The 19488-nt window shown below is 53.0% G+C and overlaps 2 protein-coding genes across 4 annotated transcripts in view; both read right to left on the bottom strand.

Moving 5' to 3' along the window:
- The window catches only part of dzip1 (DAZ interacting zinc finger protein 1), a 37563-nt gene extending 27082 nt beyond the window's left edge, over positions 1-10481 (bottom strand). Inside the window, exons 1-5 of one of the 3 annotated variants that reach the window (XM_079263735.1) lie at positions 9911-10481; positions 1961-2045; positions 1792-1880; positions 1557-1715; positions 37-135 (exon numbers count right to left, since the gene is read on the bottom strand). In XM_079263735.1, the coding sequence (XP_079119861.1) occupies positions 37-135; positions 1557-1715; positions 1792-1880; positions 1961-2045; positions 9911-10366 (888 nt within the window). In that variant the 5' untranslated portion in view covers positions 10367-10481. The remainder of the gene's footprint in view (positions 1-36; positions 136-1556; positions 1716-1791; positions 1881-1960; positions 2046-9910) is intronic. The other 2 variants (XM_079263736.1, XM_079263737.1) reach the window with 2 other exon arrangements.
- The window catches only part of LOC306774178 (uncharacterized protein), a gene marked incomplete at its 5' end in the record, with an annotated part of 644048 nt that overhangs the window by 548815 nt on the left and 75745 nt on the right, over positions 1-19488 (bottom strand). The gene's annotated exons all lie outside the window — the stretch shown is intronic.

Genomic DNA, 19488 nt, shown 5'->3' with positions numbered 1-19488 from the left:
GCTGCTCCTCCTGTCATTCATTCAGCTCCTCCTCACCTGCTCCTTCATCAGGGTCTCCATCTGGTGGACGGACTGCAGGTAGACGTCTCTCTCCGGCCGACAGACGACGGCGTCCTGAGGCTTCTGGTTCACTTCCTGTTCGTGAAACATCACGTCATCCGCTGCGCCATACGGGGTCAAGTGGGGTCACACGGGGCCACGACGAGGGGCCGCGAGGTGTTTCATGGGGTTACACGGGGTCACACGGGGTCACGACGAGGGGCCGCGAGGGGTCACACGGGGTCACATGGGACCACGAGGGGCCGCAAGGAGTGAAACGGGGCCACGAGGGGTTACATGGTGCCATGACGAGTCGCGAGGGGTCACGAGGGGTTACACGGGACCACGTGGGGCTACGCGGGGTCGTGAGGGGCCGCGAGGGGTTACACGGGACCCCGAGGGGTTACACGGGACCACGTGGGGCTACGCGGGGTCGTGAGGGGCCGCGAGGGGTTACACGGGACCACGCGGGGCTACGCGGGGTCGCGAGGGGTTACACGGGACCACGCGGGGCTACGCGGGGTCGCGAGGGGTTACACGGGACCACGCGGGGCTACGCGGGGTCGCGAGGGGTTACACGGGACCACGCGGGGCTACGCGGGGTCGCGAGGGGTTACACGGGACCACGCGGGGCTACGCGGGGTCGCGAGGGGTTACACGGGACCACGCGGGGTCGCGAGGGGCCGCGAGGGGTTACACGGGACCACGCGGGGCTACGCGGGGTCGCGAGGGGCCGCGAGGGGTTACACGGGACCACGCGGGGCTACGCGGGGCCGCGAGGGGTTACACGGGACCACGCGGGGCTACGCGGGGCCGCGAGGGGTTACACGGGACCACGCGGGGCTACGCGGGGTCGCGAGGGGTTACACGGGACCACGCGGGGCTACGCGGGGTCGCGAGGGGTTACACGGGACCACGCGGGGCTACGCGGGGTCGCGAGGGGTTACACGGGACCACGCGGGGCTACGCGGGGTCGCGAGGGGTTACACGGGACCACGCGGGGCTACGCGGGGTCGCGAGGGGCCGCGAGGGGTTACACGGGACCACGCGGGGCTACGCGGGGTCGCGAGGGGCCGCGAGGGGTTACACGGGACCACGCGGGGCTACGCGGGGTCGCGAGGGGCCGCGAGGGGTTACACGGGACCACGCGGGGCTACGCGGGGTCGCGAGGGGCCGCGAGGGGTTACACGGGACCACGCGGGGCTACGCGGGGTCGCGAGGGGTTACACGGGACCACACGGGGCTACGCGGGGTCGCGAGGGGCCGCGAGGGGCCACGCGTTCGATGCTGACCAAGACGGTAAACATCATTACAGCTGCAGAGGAAAATAATGCTGTCCTGCTGACAAGCAGAGGAGGAGAACGAGGAGAAGATGGAAGAGGAGGAGAAGGAGGAGGAGGAGGAGAAGCAGGAGGAGAAGAAGCAGGAGAAGCAGGAGGAGAAGCAGCAGGAGAAGCAGGAGGAGAAGCAGCAGGAGGAGAAGAACCAGGAGGAGCAGGAGGAGATCGTCTTCATACATTGAGAGCCTGTATGTTCCTGGCATACAGGGACTCCATCTCCCTGCGGATGCCGTCCCGGCTGTCCTCGATCTTCCGGTCCATGCGGACCAGCTCGTCCGTCCTGAACCGCTCCAGCTCCCTCTGCACCTCCTTCTGCATGGACTGCTGCTCCTTCTCCTGAGGTTGCACACGTAAAGAAAGGCATGAAAGACAGGAAGACCTGCAGGAGTCCTCCAGAGAAAAGCCGTCCCACCTGGACCGAGACCATCTGCTCCTTCAGGTTCCTGATCTCCTCCTTCAGACGGTCAATCAGAGACGTCTTCTCCTCCTCACTCTGCAGCTCTGCCAGGAGGAGGAGAGACAGGACGGTTATCCTCCTCCTGCAGCAGAGGAGCTGCTCCCTGCAGGAGGAGCTGACTTACGGGTGTGGTACTGGTCCGGGTGCCGACGCTGCATGTGGTTCTGCAGGAAGGAGGAATTCAGGAAAGATTTGTCACAATGTCGACACTGGAGAGAAGAAGAGGAGAGACATGGTTAAGTTCATCACCTCCATGAGGAGCATTTTCCTCCTTAGTTCCACCGTTTCACCTCCTCCTGCATCGTCTGACGCATGTGGAAGCCCTAACCCTAATGTCCGATCAGGGTTAGGGATTCCACATGCATCTGTCTGACTACCGACACATCGCCACTGATCTGGTGGAACAGACGGGATCTGATGACAACAGCATGCAGCTGCTGTGACATCATCAGCTTCCAGCCTGCAGGGTTTCGTGTTTCTGACCAACGAGCCGACTTTACGTGTTTCTGACCAACGAGCCGACGTTACGCGTTTCTGACCAACGAGCCGACGTTACGCGTTTCTGACCAACGAGCCGACGTTACGCGTTTCTGACCAACGAGCTGACTTTACGTGTTTCTGACCAACGAGCCGACTTTACGTGTTTCTGACCAACGAGCCGACGTTACGCGTTTCTGACCAACGAGCCGACATTACGCGTTTCTGACCAACGAGCCGACGTTACGCGTTTCTGACCAACGAGCTGACTTTACGTGTTTCTGACCAACGAGCCGACTTTACGTGTTTCTGACCAACGAGCCGACGTTACGCGTTTCTGACCAACGAGCTGACGTTACGCGTTTCTGACCAACGAGCCGACGTTACGCGTTTCTGACCAACGAGCCGACGTTACGCGTTTCTGACCAACGAGCTGACGTTACGCGTTTCTGACCAACGAGCTGACGTTACGCGTTTCTGACCAACGAGCCGACGTTACGCGTTTCTGACCAACGAGCTGACGTTACGCGTTTCTGACCAACGAGCCGACGTTACGCGTTTCTGACCAACGAGCCGACGTTACGCGTTTCTGACCAACGAGCTGACGTTACGCGTTTCTGACCAACGAGCCGACGTTACGCGTTTCTGACCAACGAGCTGACGTTGTGCGTTTCTGACCAACGAGCTGACGTTACGCGTTTCTGACCAACGAGCTGACGTTACGCGTTTCTGACCAACGAGCTGACGTTACGCGTTTCTGACCAACGAGCTGACGTTACACGTTTCCCACCAACGGCCCGACTTTAAGCGTTTCTGACCAACGAGCTGACGTTACACGTTTCTGACCAACGAGCCGACGTTACGCGTTTCTGACCAACGAGCCGACGTTACGCGTTTCTGACCAACGAGCTGACGTTACGCGTTTCTGACCAACGAGCCGACGTTACGCGTTTCTGACCAACGAGCTGACGTTGTGCGTTTCTGACCAACGAGCTGACGTAACGCGTTTCTGACCAACGAGCTGACGTTACGCGTTTCTGACCAACGAGCTGACGTTACGCGTTTCTGACCAACGAGCCGACGTTACGCGTTTCTGACCAACGAGCTGACGTTACGCGTTTCTGACCAACGAGCCGACGTTACGCGTTTCTGACCAACGAGCTGACGTTGTGCGTTTCTGACCAACGAGCTGACGTTACGCGTTTCTGACCAACGAGCTGACGTTACGCGTTTCTGACCAACGAGCTGACGTTACACGTTTCCCACCAACGGCCCGACTTTAAGCGTTTCTGACCAACGAGCTGACGTTACACGTTTCTGACCAACGAGCTGACGCAACGCGTTTCTGACCAACGAGCTGACGTTACGCGTTTCTGACCAACGAGCTGACGTTACGCGTTTCTGACCAACGAGCTGACGTTACGCGTTTCTGACCAACGAGCAGACGTTACACGTTTCCCACCAACAGCCCGACTTTAAGCGTTTCTGACCAACGAGCTGACGTTACGCGTTTCTGACCAACGAGCCGACGTTACGCGTTTCTGACCAACGAGCCGACGTTACGCGTTTCTGACCAACGAGCCGACGTTACACGTTTCCCACCAACGGCCCGACTTTAAGCGTTTCTGACCAACGAGCCGACGTTACGCGTTTCTGACCAACGAGCCGACGTTACGCGTTTCTGACCAACGAGCTGACGTTACGCGTTTCTGACCAACGAGCTGACGTTATGCGTTTCTGACCAACGAGCTGACGTTACACGTTTCCCACCAACGGCCCGACTTTAAGCGTTTCTGACCAACGAGCCGACGTTACGCGTTTCTGACCAACGAGCCGACGTTACGCGTTTCTGACCAACGAGCTGACGTTACGCGTTTCTGACCAACGAGCTGACGTTACGCGTTTCTGACCAACGAGCTGACGTTACACGTTTCTGACCAACAGCCCGACTTTAAGCGTTTCTGACCAACGAGCCGACGTTACGCGTTTCTGACCAACGAGCTGACGTTACGCGTTTCTGACCAACGAGCTGACGTTACGCGTTTCTGACCAACGAGCTGACGTTATGCGTTTCTGACCAACGAGCCGACGTTATGCGTTTCTGACCAACGAGCCGACTTTAAGCGTTTCTGACCAACGAGCCGACGTTACGCGTTTCTGACCAACGAGCCGACTTTACGCGTTTCTGACCAACGAGCTGACGTTACGCGTTTCTGACCAACGAGCTGACGTTACGCGTTTCTGACCAACGAGCTGACGTTACGCGTTTCTGACCAACGAGCCGACGTTACGCGTTTCTGACCAACGGCCCGACTTTAAGCGTTTCTGACCAACGAGCCGACGTTACGCGTTTCTGACCAACGAGCTGACGTTATGCGTTTCTGCCCAACGAGCCGACTTTAAGCGTTTCTGACCAACGAGCTGACGTTACGCGTTTCTGACCAACGAGCTGACGTTACGCGTTTCTGACCAACGAGCCGACGTTACGCGTTTCTGACCAACGGCCCGACTTTAAGCGTTTCTGACCAACGAGCTGACGTTGTGCGTTTCTGACCAACGAGCTGACGTTACACGTTTCTGACCAACGAGCTGACGTTATGCGTTTCTGACCAACGAGCTGACGTTACGCGTTTCTGACCAACGAGCTGACGTTACGCGTTTCCGACCAACGAGCTGACGTTGTGCGTTTCTGACCAACGAGCTGACGTTACGCGTTTCTGACCAACGAGCTGACGTTGTGCGTTTCTGACCAACGAGCTGACGTTACGCGTTTCTGACCAACGAGCTGACGTTACGCGTTTCTGACCAAACAGCTGACTTTACGTGTTTCTGACCAACGAACTGACGTTACACGTTTCTGACCAACGAGCTGACGTTACGCGTTTCAGACCAACGAGCTGACGTTACGCGTTTCAGACCAACGAGCTGACGTTACGCGTTTCTGACCAACGAGCCGACGTTACGTGTTTCTGACCAACGAGCTGACGTTACACGTTTCTGACCAACGAGCTGACGTAACGCGTTTCTGACCAACGAGCTGACATTATGTGTTTCTGACCAACGAGCTGACTTTACGTGTTTCTGACCAACGAGCTGACTTTACGCCTTTTTGACCAACGAGCTGACGTTACGCGTTTCTGACCAACGAGCTGACGTTACGCGTTTCAGACCAATGAGCTGACTTTACGCGTTTCTGACCAAAGAGCTGACGTTACACGTTTCTGACCAACGAGCCGACGTTACGTGTTTCTGACCAACGAGCTGACGTTACGCGTTTCTGACCAACGAGCTGACGTTACGCGTTTCTGACCAAACAGCTGTCTTTACGTGTTTCTGACCAACGAGCCGACTTTACGCGTTTCCGACCAACGAGCCGGCTTTACGTGTTTCTGACCAAAAGCCCACTTTACACGTTTCTGACCAACGAGCCAACTTTACGCGTTTCCGACCAAACAGCTGACTTCACGTGTTTCCAACCAAGGGCTGAATTTACGTGTTTCTGACCAACGAGCTGACGTTACGCGTTTCTGACCAACGAGCTGACGTTACGCGTTTCTGACCAAACAGCTGTCTTTACGTGTTTCCGACCAACGAGCCGGCTTTACGTGTTTCTGACCAAAAGCCCACTTTACACGTTTCTGACCAACGAGCCGACTTTACGTGTTTCTGACCAACGAGCTGACTTTACGCCTTTTTGACCAACGAGCTGACGTTACGCGTTTCTGACCAACGAGCTGACGTTACGCGTTTCTGACATACGAGCTGACGTTACACGTTTCTGACCAACGAGCTGACGTAACGCGTTTCTGACCAACGAGCCGACGTTACGCGTTTCTGACCAACGAGCTGACGTTACGCGTTTCTGACCAAACAGCTGTCTTTACGTGTTTCTGACCAACGAGCCGACTTTACGCGTTTCCGACCAACGAGCCGGCTTTACGTGTTTCTGACCAAAAGCCCACTTTACACGTTTCTGACCAACGAGCCAACTTTACGCGTTTCCGACCAAACAGCTGACTTCACGTGTTTCCAACCAAGGGCTGAATTTACGTGTTTCTGACCAACGAGCTGACGTTACGCGTTTCTGACCAACGAGCTGACGTTACGCGTTTCTGACCAAACAGCTGTCTTTACGTGTTTCCGACCAACGAGCCGACTTTACGCGTTTCCGACCAACGAGCCGGCTTTACGCGTTTCTGACCAAAAGCCCACTTTACACGTTTCTGACCAACGAGCTGACTTTACGCCTTTTTGACCAACGAGCTGACGTTACACGTTTCTGACCAACGAGCTGACGTTACGCGTTTCTGACCAACGAGCTGACGTTACACGTTTCTGACCAACGGCCCGACTTTAAGCGTTTCTGACCAACGAGCCGACGTTACGCATTTCTGACCAACGAGCAGACGTTACGCGTTTCTGACCAACGAGCCGACGTTACGCGTTTCTGACCAACGAGCTGGCGTTATGCGTTTCTGACCAACGAGCTGACGTTATGCGTTTCTGACCAACGAGCCGACGTTACGCGTTTCTGACCAACGAGCTGACGTTACACGTTTCTGACCAACGAGCTGACGTTACACGTTTCTGACCAACGACCTGACGTTACGCGTTTCTGACCAACGAGCTGACGTTACGCGTTTCTGACCAAACAGCTGACTTTACGTGTTTCCGACCAACGAGCCGGCTTTACGTGTTTCTGACCAACGAGCTGACGTTACGCGTTTGTGACCAAACAGCTGACTTTACGTGTTTCCAACCAAGGGCTGAATTTACGTGTTTCCGACCAACGGCCCGACTTTACAAGTTTCCGACCAACGAGCCAACTTTACACGTTTCTGACCAACAACCCAACGTTACGCGTTTCTGACCAACGAGCTGACGTTACGCGTTTCTGACCAACGAGCTGACGTTACGCGTTTCTGACCAACGAGCTGACGTTACGCGTTTCTGACCAACGAGCTGACTTTACGTGTTTCTGACCAACGAGCTGACGTTACGTGTTTCTGACCAACGAGCTGACGTTATGCGTTTCAGACCAACGAGCTGACGTTACGCGTTTCTGACCAACGAGCTGACTTTAGGTGTTTCTGACCAACGAGCTGACGTTACGCGTTTCTCACCAACGAGCCGACGTTACGCGTTTCTGACCGACGAGCCTACGTTATGCGTTTCTGACCAACGAGCTGACGTTACGCGTTTCTGACCAACGAGCCAACTTTACGCGTTTCTGACCAAACAGCTGTCTTTACGTGTCTCTGACAAAGGGCTGAATTTATGTGTTTCCGACCAACGGGCAAACTTTCCGTATTTCCGACCAACAAGCCGACTTTACGCGTTTCTGACCAACGAGCCGACTTTACGCGTTTCTGACCAACGAGCCGACTTTACGCGTTTCTGACCAAACAGCCGACTTTACGTGTTTCTGACCAAACAGCCGACTCTACGTGTTTCCGAACCAAGGGCTGAATTTACGTGTTTCCGAGGAACGAGCCGACTTTACTTGTTTCTGACCAACGAGCCGACTTTACATGTTTCTGACCAACGAGCCGACTTTACATGTTTCAGACCAACGAGCCGACATTATGTTTCTGACCAATGAGCCAACTTTACGCGTTTCAGCCGTGGTCGGCTCCTGATACAATACACGGTACACAAGCATTAGCAGCCAACTATCCGCTCAGCTAACTAGCTGCTTAGCTAACAAGCCGGTTAGCTAACTAGCCGGTTAGATAATGAAGTATATTTGACATATTCTTTCATTTTTAATCACAGTATATACTTACATTTTCTATCATTTTAATCTTAAGTATAATCTTCCGTATTATTTAATTTATAATGAATCAATATATAATACATATATTCCTTTATAATGACCTGATGTGAGTCTATAACAGAAGTAAAAACAGGCACATAAATATAGCACAGACGAAGCAGAAACAGAGTTTCTGATGAGAAAAGTCAGGGACGTTGGCTGGACTGATGTTTCAACTGAAACCACACACACATTGTAGTATAAGTTATCAGTAATTTTCACACAGAGAGGAGCAGAACCTGCTTAGAAAATGGACAATAGCAGGTTTATGAAGCCGTGAGGAAGAGCAGGGAAATGCAACTTTAGCAGGAACTCCACCTGCTGACTCAACGCTAGGGCCAAATAAGGAGGAGGCCACAGTCCTGCAGAAGGAGCAACGCTCTCAACAGAAATACACATTCATATGAATTTGCATATGACGTATGTTGACGTATGACAGGCGAGATCTTCAGACTGAACCTGGGACCCTCGCGTTTGATGTATTAGCTTAGCAGCTAGGGGTATCAGCAAGACCTGCTCGGGAGATATGTACAATATTCTTTGGGGAAACTATGTGGGCTGGTTTCTGGAGACAAAGTTTTGCCTGATAATTCTACAAAGGTGTAGGATTGACCCTCTGTGTACATCCGCTGCAAACAGAACTAGTTTCTTTGCAGTAGAAGGTTGATGTACAGCACCATTAAAGTTGAAATCTCTGTCTTCATGTGAGGGGTAAACTGGGGTGGTTGGGTAAACTTTCCTTTGTAAACTTAATTGGATTGTGTGGAGAATTAAAACCACGTCTTGTGAAACCACACTGGACACTCGCAGGAGAGCCTAGAAGCTTGTATGGGGGTAGACAAACGTGGGGGCACGACCCATTCACATGCATTCATCCAACTTGTTTGTGTAAAATCTAATTTACTGCAGTGAAAGAATGGCAGAAAAAACAGACAAACAGTTTGGACCAGACACAGACATGCTATGTTCAGGCAAAAACACACAGAAACTACACACACATGGCTCGAGTGTAAGTTATCAGTAATTTTCACACAGAACTCACAAGTATAATCTTACGTATTATTTCATTGATTATATATTGACTGATAATAATAATAATAAATAAAATAATATGTAAGATTACACTTGTGATTAAAAGTATAGAATATGTAAGAATAAACTTCACTAACCAGCCAGTTAGCTAACAAGCTGCTTAGCCAACTAGCCGGTTAGCTTACTAAGCAGCGACTCAGAAACTGAATCAGCCACAACGTGTTTCTTCTGAAGATGCTAATCATCATCCTCGTCATCTTCATCATGTAGGAAAGCTCCACCTGATAGGTTCTGCAGACGCTTCTCTCGTTTTTATAAAACTCTTGTCGCCGGCTCGCCGTCATGGCGTTGTTTCAACTGATGCCACGGCTGACCCTACTGAGCGCGTGCAGACAGAGCGACCCTACTGAGCGCGTGCAGACAGAGCGACCCTACTGAGTGCGTGCAGACAGAGCGACCCTACTGAGCGCGTGCAGACAGAGCGACCCTACTGAGAGCGTGCAGACAGAGCGACCCTACTGAGCGCGTGCAGACAGAGCGACCCTACTGAGCGCGTGCAGACAGAGCGACCCTACTGAGCGCGTGCAGACAGAGCAGTTTGGAGAGGAAAATAAAGCTTAAAGATAAATATTATTGATCATGAAATTATTTAGTTAGCTGAAGTAATCATGGCGGCTGCAGCTGCTTGGAGAGTGAGGATGGTGAACAGTGGCGTCCCCCACCCCGCCCTCCAGAGGGAGCGCTGGTTACCTTCTGGCTGCTGAGGAGGCGTGGCGCCAGTAGGGACTGCTGGGTACGGATCAGCTTCTTCCTCTGCTTCAACTCGCCGCTCAGCACCTTCAGCTTCTCCTCCTGCCTCCTCTGCTCCTCCTGCAGCTGCTGGGTCTCCCTGCTGGCCGCCGCCAGCCGCTCCTCCGCCGCCGCCAGGTTGAGGCTGAGGACGTCCTGGCAGTGAAGGAGCCACTCCACGGTGAGCTGGGCCAGCTGCAGCAGCTTGACCAGCGCCGGATCCACCGGGTTCTGGCACCGCGGGCACCGCTCCCCGCCCACACTGCAGAAGGTCACCGTGGCCATTAGCTCCTGAAGGGCATCCACGTCCAGCTGGCTCGCCACCAGGTCCACGTCCACGGCATTGATCCGCCGCCAGTCCACGCTGTCCCGGCGGGGGCGGAACGTGAAGGGCGGGACGCTGCTGGACGGGGTCATGGCGGCGGCGCTCGCGGAGCGCTGGCTGGGCGGGGAGTTCAGGAGGGAGGGGACGCCTGCCGAGGAGCGGGCCCCCCGGGGGTCGCTGGTGAACGGGTAGTACACGCCGTCGCAGAATGGCTGGAAGACACGACACACGTCTGTCACACACACACACCTCCGTTCACATCACACACACACACACCTCCGTTCACATCTCACACACACACCTCCGTTCACATCACACACACACACACACACCTCCGTTCACATCACACACACACACACCTCCGTTCACATCACACACACACACACACACCTCCGTTCACATCACACACACACACACACACCTCCGTTCACATCACACACACACACACCTCCGTTCACATCACACACACACACACCTCCGTTCACATCTCACACACACACACACCTCCGTTCACATCTCTCACACACACACACCTCCGTTCACATCTCACACACACACACCTCCGTTCACATCACACACACACACACACACCTCCGTTCACATCACACACACACACACACACCTCCGTTCACATCTCACACACACACCTCCGTTCACATCACACACACACACACCTCCGTTCACATCACACACACACCTCCGTTCACATCACACACACACACACCTCCGTTCACATCACACACACACACACACACCTCCGTTCACATCACACACACACACACACACCTCCGTTCACATCACACACACACACACCTCCGTTCACATCACACACACACACACCTCCGTTCACATCACACACACACCTCCGTTCACATCACACACACACACACACACCTCCGTTCACATCACACACACACCTCCGTTCACATCACACACACACACACACACCTCCGTTCACATCACACACACACACACCTCCGTTCACATCACACACACACACACCTCCGTTCACATCTCACACACACACACACCTCCGTTCACATCTCTCACACACACACACCTCCGTTCACATCTCACACACACACACCTCCGTTCACATCACACACACACACACCTCCGTTCACATCTCTCACACACACACACCTCCGTTCACATCTCACACACACACACCTCCGTTCACATCACACACACACACACACACCTCCGTTCACATCACACACACACACACACACCTCCGTTCACATCTCACACACACACCTCCGTTCACATCACACACACACACACCTCCGTTCACATCACACACACACCTCCGTTCACATCACACACACACACACCTCCGTTCACATCACACACACACACACACACCTCCGTTCACATCACACACACACACACACACCTCCGTTCACATCACACACACACACACACACACCTCCGTTCACATCACACACACACACACCTCCGTTCACATCACACACACACACACCTCCGTTCACATCACACACACACACACACCTCCGTTCACATCTCACACACACACACACCTCCGTTCACATCTCACACACACACACACCTCCGTTCACATCACACACACACACACACCTCCGTTCACATCACACACACACACACCTCCGTTCACATCACACACACACACACACACCTCCGTTCACATCACACACACACACACACACCTCCGTTCACATCACACACACACACCTCCGTTCACATCACACACACACACCTCCGTTCACATCACAAACACACACACACACCTCCGTTCACATCACACACACACACCTCCGTTCACATCACAAACACACACCTCCGTTCACATCACACACACACACACACACACCTCCGTTCACATCACACACACACACACACCTCCGTTCACATCACACACACACACCTCCGTTCACATCACACACACACACCTCCGTTCACATCACACACACACACCTCCGTTCACATCACACACACACACACACACACCTCTGTTCACATCACACACACACACACCTCCGTTCACATCACACACACACACACACACACCTCTGTTCACATCTCACACACACACACACCTCTTTTCACATCACACACACACACACACCTCCGTTCACATCACACACACACACACACCTCCGTTCACATCACACACACACACACACACCTCCGTTCACATCACACACACACACACACACACCTCCGTTCACATCACACACACACACACCTCCGTTCACATCACACACACACACACACCTCCGTTCACATCACACACACACACACACACACCTCCGTTCACATCACACACACACACACCTCCGTTCACATCACACACACACACACACACACCTCCGTTCACATCACACACACACACACCTCCGTTCACATCACACACACACACACACACACCTCTGTTCACATCTCACACACACACACACCTCTTTTCACATCACACACACACACACCTCCGTTCACATCACACACACACACACACACCTCCGTTCACATCACACACACACCTCCGTTCACATCACACACACACACACCTCCGTTCACATCACACACACACCTCCGTTCACATCACACACACACACACCTCCGTTCACATCACACACACACACACACACACCTCTGTTCACATCTCACACACACACACACCTCTTTTCACATCACACACACACACACCTCCGTTCACATCACACACACACACCTCCGTTCACATCACACACACACACACACACACCTCCGTTCACATCACACACACACACACACACACACACACCTCCGTTCACATCACACACACACACACCTCCGTTCACATCACACACACACACACACACCTCCGTTCACATCACACACACACACACACACCTCCGTTCACATCACACACACACACACACACCTCCGTTCACATCTCACACACACACACCTCCGTTCACATCTCACACACACACACCTCCGTTCACATCACACACACACACCTCCGTTCACATCACACACACACACCTCCATTCACATCACACACACACACACACACACACCTCCGTTCACATCACACACACACACACACACACACCTCCGTTCACATCACACACACACACACACACACCTCCGTTCACATCTCACACACACACCTCCATTCACATCACACACACACACACACACACACCTCCGTTCACATCACACACACACACACACCTCCGTTCACATCTCACACACACACACCTCCGTTCACATCACACACACACACACACCTCCGTTCACATCACACACACACACACACACACCTCCGTTCACATCTCACACACACACCTCCATTCACATCACACACACACACACACACACACCTCCGTTCACATCACACACACACACACACACACACCTCCGTTCACATCACACACACACACCTCCGTTCACATCACACACACACACCTCCGTTCACATCACACACACACACACCTCCGTTCACATCTCACACACACACACACACACCTCCGTTCACATCACACACACACACCTCCGTTCACATCACACACACACACCTCCGTTCACATCACACACACACACACACACACACACACACCTCCGTTCACATCACACACACACACACCTCCGTTCACATCACACACACACACCTCCGTTCACATCACACACACACACACCTCCGTTCACATCACACACACACACACACACACACACACACCTCCGTTCACATCACACACACACACACCTCCGTTCACATCTCACACACACACACACACACACCTCCGTTCACATCACACACACACACCTCCGTTCACATCACACACACACACACCTCCGTTCACATCACACACACACACACCTCCGTTCACATCTCACACACACACACACACACCTCCGTTCACGTCTCACACACACACACCTCCGTTCACATCTCACACACACACACACACACCTCCGTTCACATCACACACACACACCTCCGTTCACATCACACACACACACACACACACACACACACCTCCGTTCACATCTCACACACACACACCTCCGTTCACATCTCACACACACACACACACACCTCCGTTCACATCACACACACACACACACACACCTCCGTTCACATCACACACACACACACACACACCTCCGTTCACATCTCTCACACACACACCTCCGTTCACATCACACACACACACACCTCCGTTCACATCACACACACACACACACACACACCTCCGTTCACATCTCTCACACACACACCTCCGTTCACATCACACACACACACCTCCGTTCACATCACACACACACACACCTCCGTTCACATCACACACACACACACCTCCGTTCACATCTCACACACACACACCTCCGTTCACATCTCACACACACACACACCTCCGTTCACATCTCACACACACACACCTCCGTTCACATCTCACACACACACACACACACCTCCGTTCACATCACACACACACACACACACACCTCCGTTCACATCTCACACACACCTCCGTTCACATCTCACACACACACACACACACCTCCGTTCACATCTCACACACACCTCCGTTCACATCTCACACACACACACACACACCTCCGTTCACATCTCACACACACACACACACACCTCCGTTCACATCTCACACACACCTCCGTTCACATCACACACACACACACACACACCTCCGTTCACATCTCACACACACCTCCGTTCACATCTCACACACACACACACACACACACCTCCGTTCACATCTCACACACACACACCTCCGTTCACATCACACACACACACACACACACCTCCGTTCACATCTCACACACACACACCTCCGTTCACATCACACACACACACACACACACACACACCTCCGTTCACATCTCACACACACACACACCTCCGTTCACATCTCTCACACACACACCTCCGTTCACATCACACACACACACACACACCTCCGTTCACATCACACACACACACACCTCCGTTCACATCACACACACACACACCTCCGTTCACATCTCACACACACACACACCTCCGTTCACATCACACACACACACCTCCGTTCACATCACACACACACACACACACCTCCGTTCACATCACACACACACACACCTCCGTTCACATCACACACACACACACCTCCGTTCACATCACACACACACACACACCTCCGTTCACATCTCACACACACACACACCTCCGTTCACATCACACACACACACACACACACACCTCCGTTCACATCTCACACACACACACACCTCCGTTCACATCACACACACACACACACACACCTCCGTTCACATCTCACACACACACACCTCCGTTCACATCTCACACACACACACACCTCCGTTCACATCACACACACACACCTCCGTTCACATCTCACACACACACACACACACCTCCGTTCACATCTCACACACACACACCTCAGTTCACATCTCACACACACACACCTCCGTTCACATCTCACACACACACCTCCGTTCACATCACACACACACACACACACACCTCCGTTCACATCTCACACACACACACACACACACACACCTCCGTTCACATCTCACACACACACACACACACACCTCCGTTCACATCTCACACACACACACCTCCGTTCACATCACACACACACACACCTCCGTTCACATCACACACACACACACACACACCTCCGTTCACATCACACACACACACACACACACCTCCGTTCACATCTCACACACACACACACCTCCGTTCACATCACACACACACACACACCTCCGTTCACATCACACACACACACACCTCCGTTCACATCACACACACACACACCTCCGTTCACATCACACACACACACACACACACCTCCGTTCACATCACACACACACACACACACACCTCCGTTCACATCTCACACACACACACACCTCCGTTCACATCTCACACACACACACACCTCCGTTCACATCACACACACACACACACACACCTCCGTTCACATCACACACACACACACCTCCGTTCACATCTCTCACACACACACACCTCCGTTCACATCACACACACACACACCTCCGTTCACATCTCTCACACACACACACACACACCTCCGTTCACATCACACACACACACACACACACACCTCCGTTCACATCACACACACACACACACACACACACCTCCGTTCACATCACACACACACACACACACACCTCCGTTCACATCACACACACACACCTCCGTTCACATCTCACACACACACACCTCCGTTCACATCTCACACACACACACCTCCGTTCACATCTCACACACACACACCTCCGTTCACATCTCACACACACACACACCTCCGTTCACATCACACACACACACCTCCGTTCACATCACACACACACACCTCCGTTCACATCTCACACACACACACCTCCGTTCACATCTCACACACACACACACCTCCGTTCACATCTCTCACACACACACACCTCCGTTCACATCTCTCACACACACACACACACACCTCCGTTCACATCACACACACACACACACCTCCGTTCACATCTCACACACACACACACACACCTCCGTTCACATCTCACACACACACACACACACACCTCCGTTCACATCTCTCTCACACACACACACACACCTCCGTTCACATCTCTCACACACACACACACACACCTCCGTTCACATCACACACACACACACACACACACCTCCGTTCACATCTCACACACACACACACCTCCGTTCACATCACACACACACACACACACACACCTCCGTTCACATCTCTCACACACACACACACACACCTCCGTTCACATCACACACACACACACACACACACCTCCGTTCACATCTCACACACACACACACCTCCGTTCACATCACACACACACACACACACACCTCCGTTCACATCACACACACACACACACACACCTCCGTTCACATCTCACACACACACACACCTCCGTTCACATCACACACACACACACACACACCTCCGTTCACATCTCACACACACACACCTCCGTTCACATCTCACACACACCTCCGTTCACATCTCACACACACACACACCTCCGTTCACATCCACACACACACACCTCCGTTCACATCTCACACACACACACACACACCTCCGTTCACATCTCACACACACACACACACACCTCCGTTCACATCTCACACACACACACCTCCGTTCACATCTCACACACACACACACACACCTCCGTTCACATCTCACACACACACACACACACACCTCCGTTCACATCACACACACACACCTCCGTTCACATCTCACACACACACACACACACCTCCGTTCACATCTCACACACACACACCTCCGTTCACATCTCACACACACACACACACACCTCCGTTCACATCTCACACACACACACACACCTCCGTTCACATCACACACACACACACACACACACCTCCGTTCACATCACACACACACACCTCCGTTCACATCTCACACACACACACACACACACCTCCGTTCACATCTCACACACACACACACACCTCCGTTCACATCTCACACACACACACACACACACCTCCGTTCACATCACACACACACACCTCCGTTCACATCTCACACACACACACACACACCTCCGTTCACATCACACACACACACCTCCGTTCACATCTCACACACACACACCTCAGTTCACATCTCACACACACACACCTCCGTTCACATCTCACACACACACACACCTCCGTTCACATCTCTCACACACACACACACCTCCGTTCACATCTCTCACACACACACACCTCCGTTCACATCTCTCACACACACACACACCTCCGTTCACATCTCACACACACACACACCTCCGTTCACATCTCTCACACACACACCTCCGTTCACATCACACACACACACACCTCCGTTCACATCTCTCACACACACACACCTCCGTTCACATCACACACACACACACACACCTCCGTTCACATCTCTCACACACACACCTCCGTTCACATCTCTCACACACACACCTCCGTTCACATCTCACACACACACACACACACACCTCCGTTCACATCTCTCACACACACACCTCCGTTCACATCTCTCACACACACACCTCCGTTCACATCTCTCACACACACACACACCTCCGTTCACATCTCTCACACACACACACCTCCGTTCACATCTCACACACACACACCTCCGTTCACATCTCACACACACACACACACCTCCGTTCACATCTCACACACACACACACACACCTCCGTTCACATCTCACACACACACACACCTCCGTTCACATCTCACACACACACACACACACACCTCCGTTCACATCTCTCACACACACACACACACCTCCGTTCACATCTCTCACACACACACCTCCGTTCACATCACACACACACACACACACACACACCTCCGTTCACATCTCACACACACACACACCTCCGTTCACATCTCACACACACACCTCCGTTCACATCACACACACACACCTCCGTTCACATCTCACACACACACACCTCCGTTCACATCTCTCACACACACACCTCCGTTCACATCTCACACACACACACACCTCCGTTCACATCTCTCACACACACACCTCCGTTCACATCTCACACACACACACACACACACCTCCGTTCACATCTCACACACACACACCTCCGTTCACATCTCACACACACACACACCTCCGTTCACATCACACACACACACCTCCGTTCACATCTCTCACACACACACCCTCCGTTCACATCACACACACACACACACACCTCCGTTCACATCACACACACACACACCTCCGTTCACATCTCACACACACACACCTCCGTTCACATCTCACACACACACACACCTCCGTTCACATCTCACACACACACACACACACCTCCGTTCACATCACACACACACACACCTCCGTTCACATCTCACACACACACACCTCCGTTCACATCTCACACACACACACACCTCCGTTCACATCTCTCACACACACACACACACCTCCGTTCACATCTCTCACACACACACCTCCGTTCACATCACACACACACACACACACACACCTCCGTTCACATCTCACACACACACACACCTCCGTTCACATCTCACACACACCTCCGTTCACATCACACACACACACACCTCCGTTCACATCTCACACACACACACCTCCGTTCACATCT

The sequence above is a fragment of the Telmatherina bonti genome, assembly GCF_933228915.1.
Source record: "Telmatherina bonti genome assembly, chromosome: 24".
Lineage (NCBI taxonomy): Eukaryota > Metazoa > Chordata > Actinopteri > Atheriniformes > Telmatherinidae > Telmatherina > Telmatherina bonti.
The sequence above is the reverse complement of the archived record's forward strand: the minus strand, read 5'-3'. Positions and strand labels throughout refer to the sequence as shown.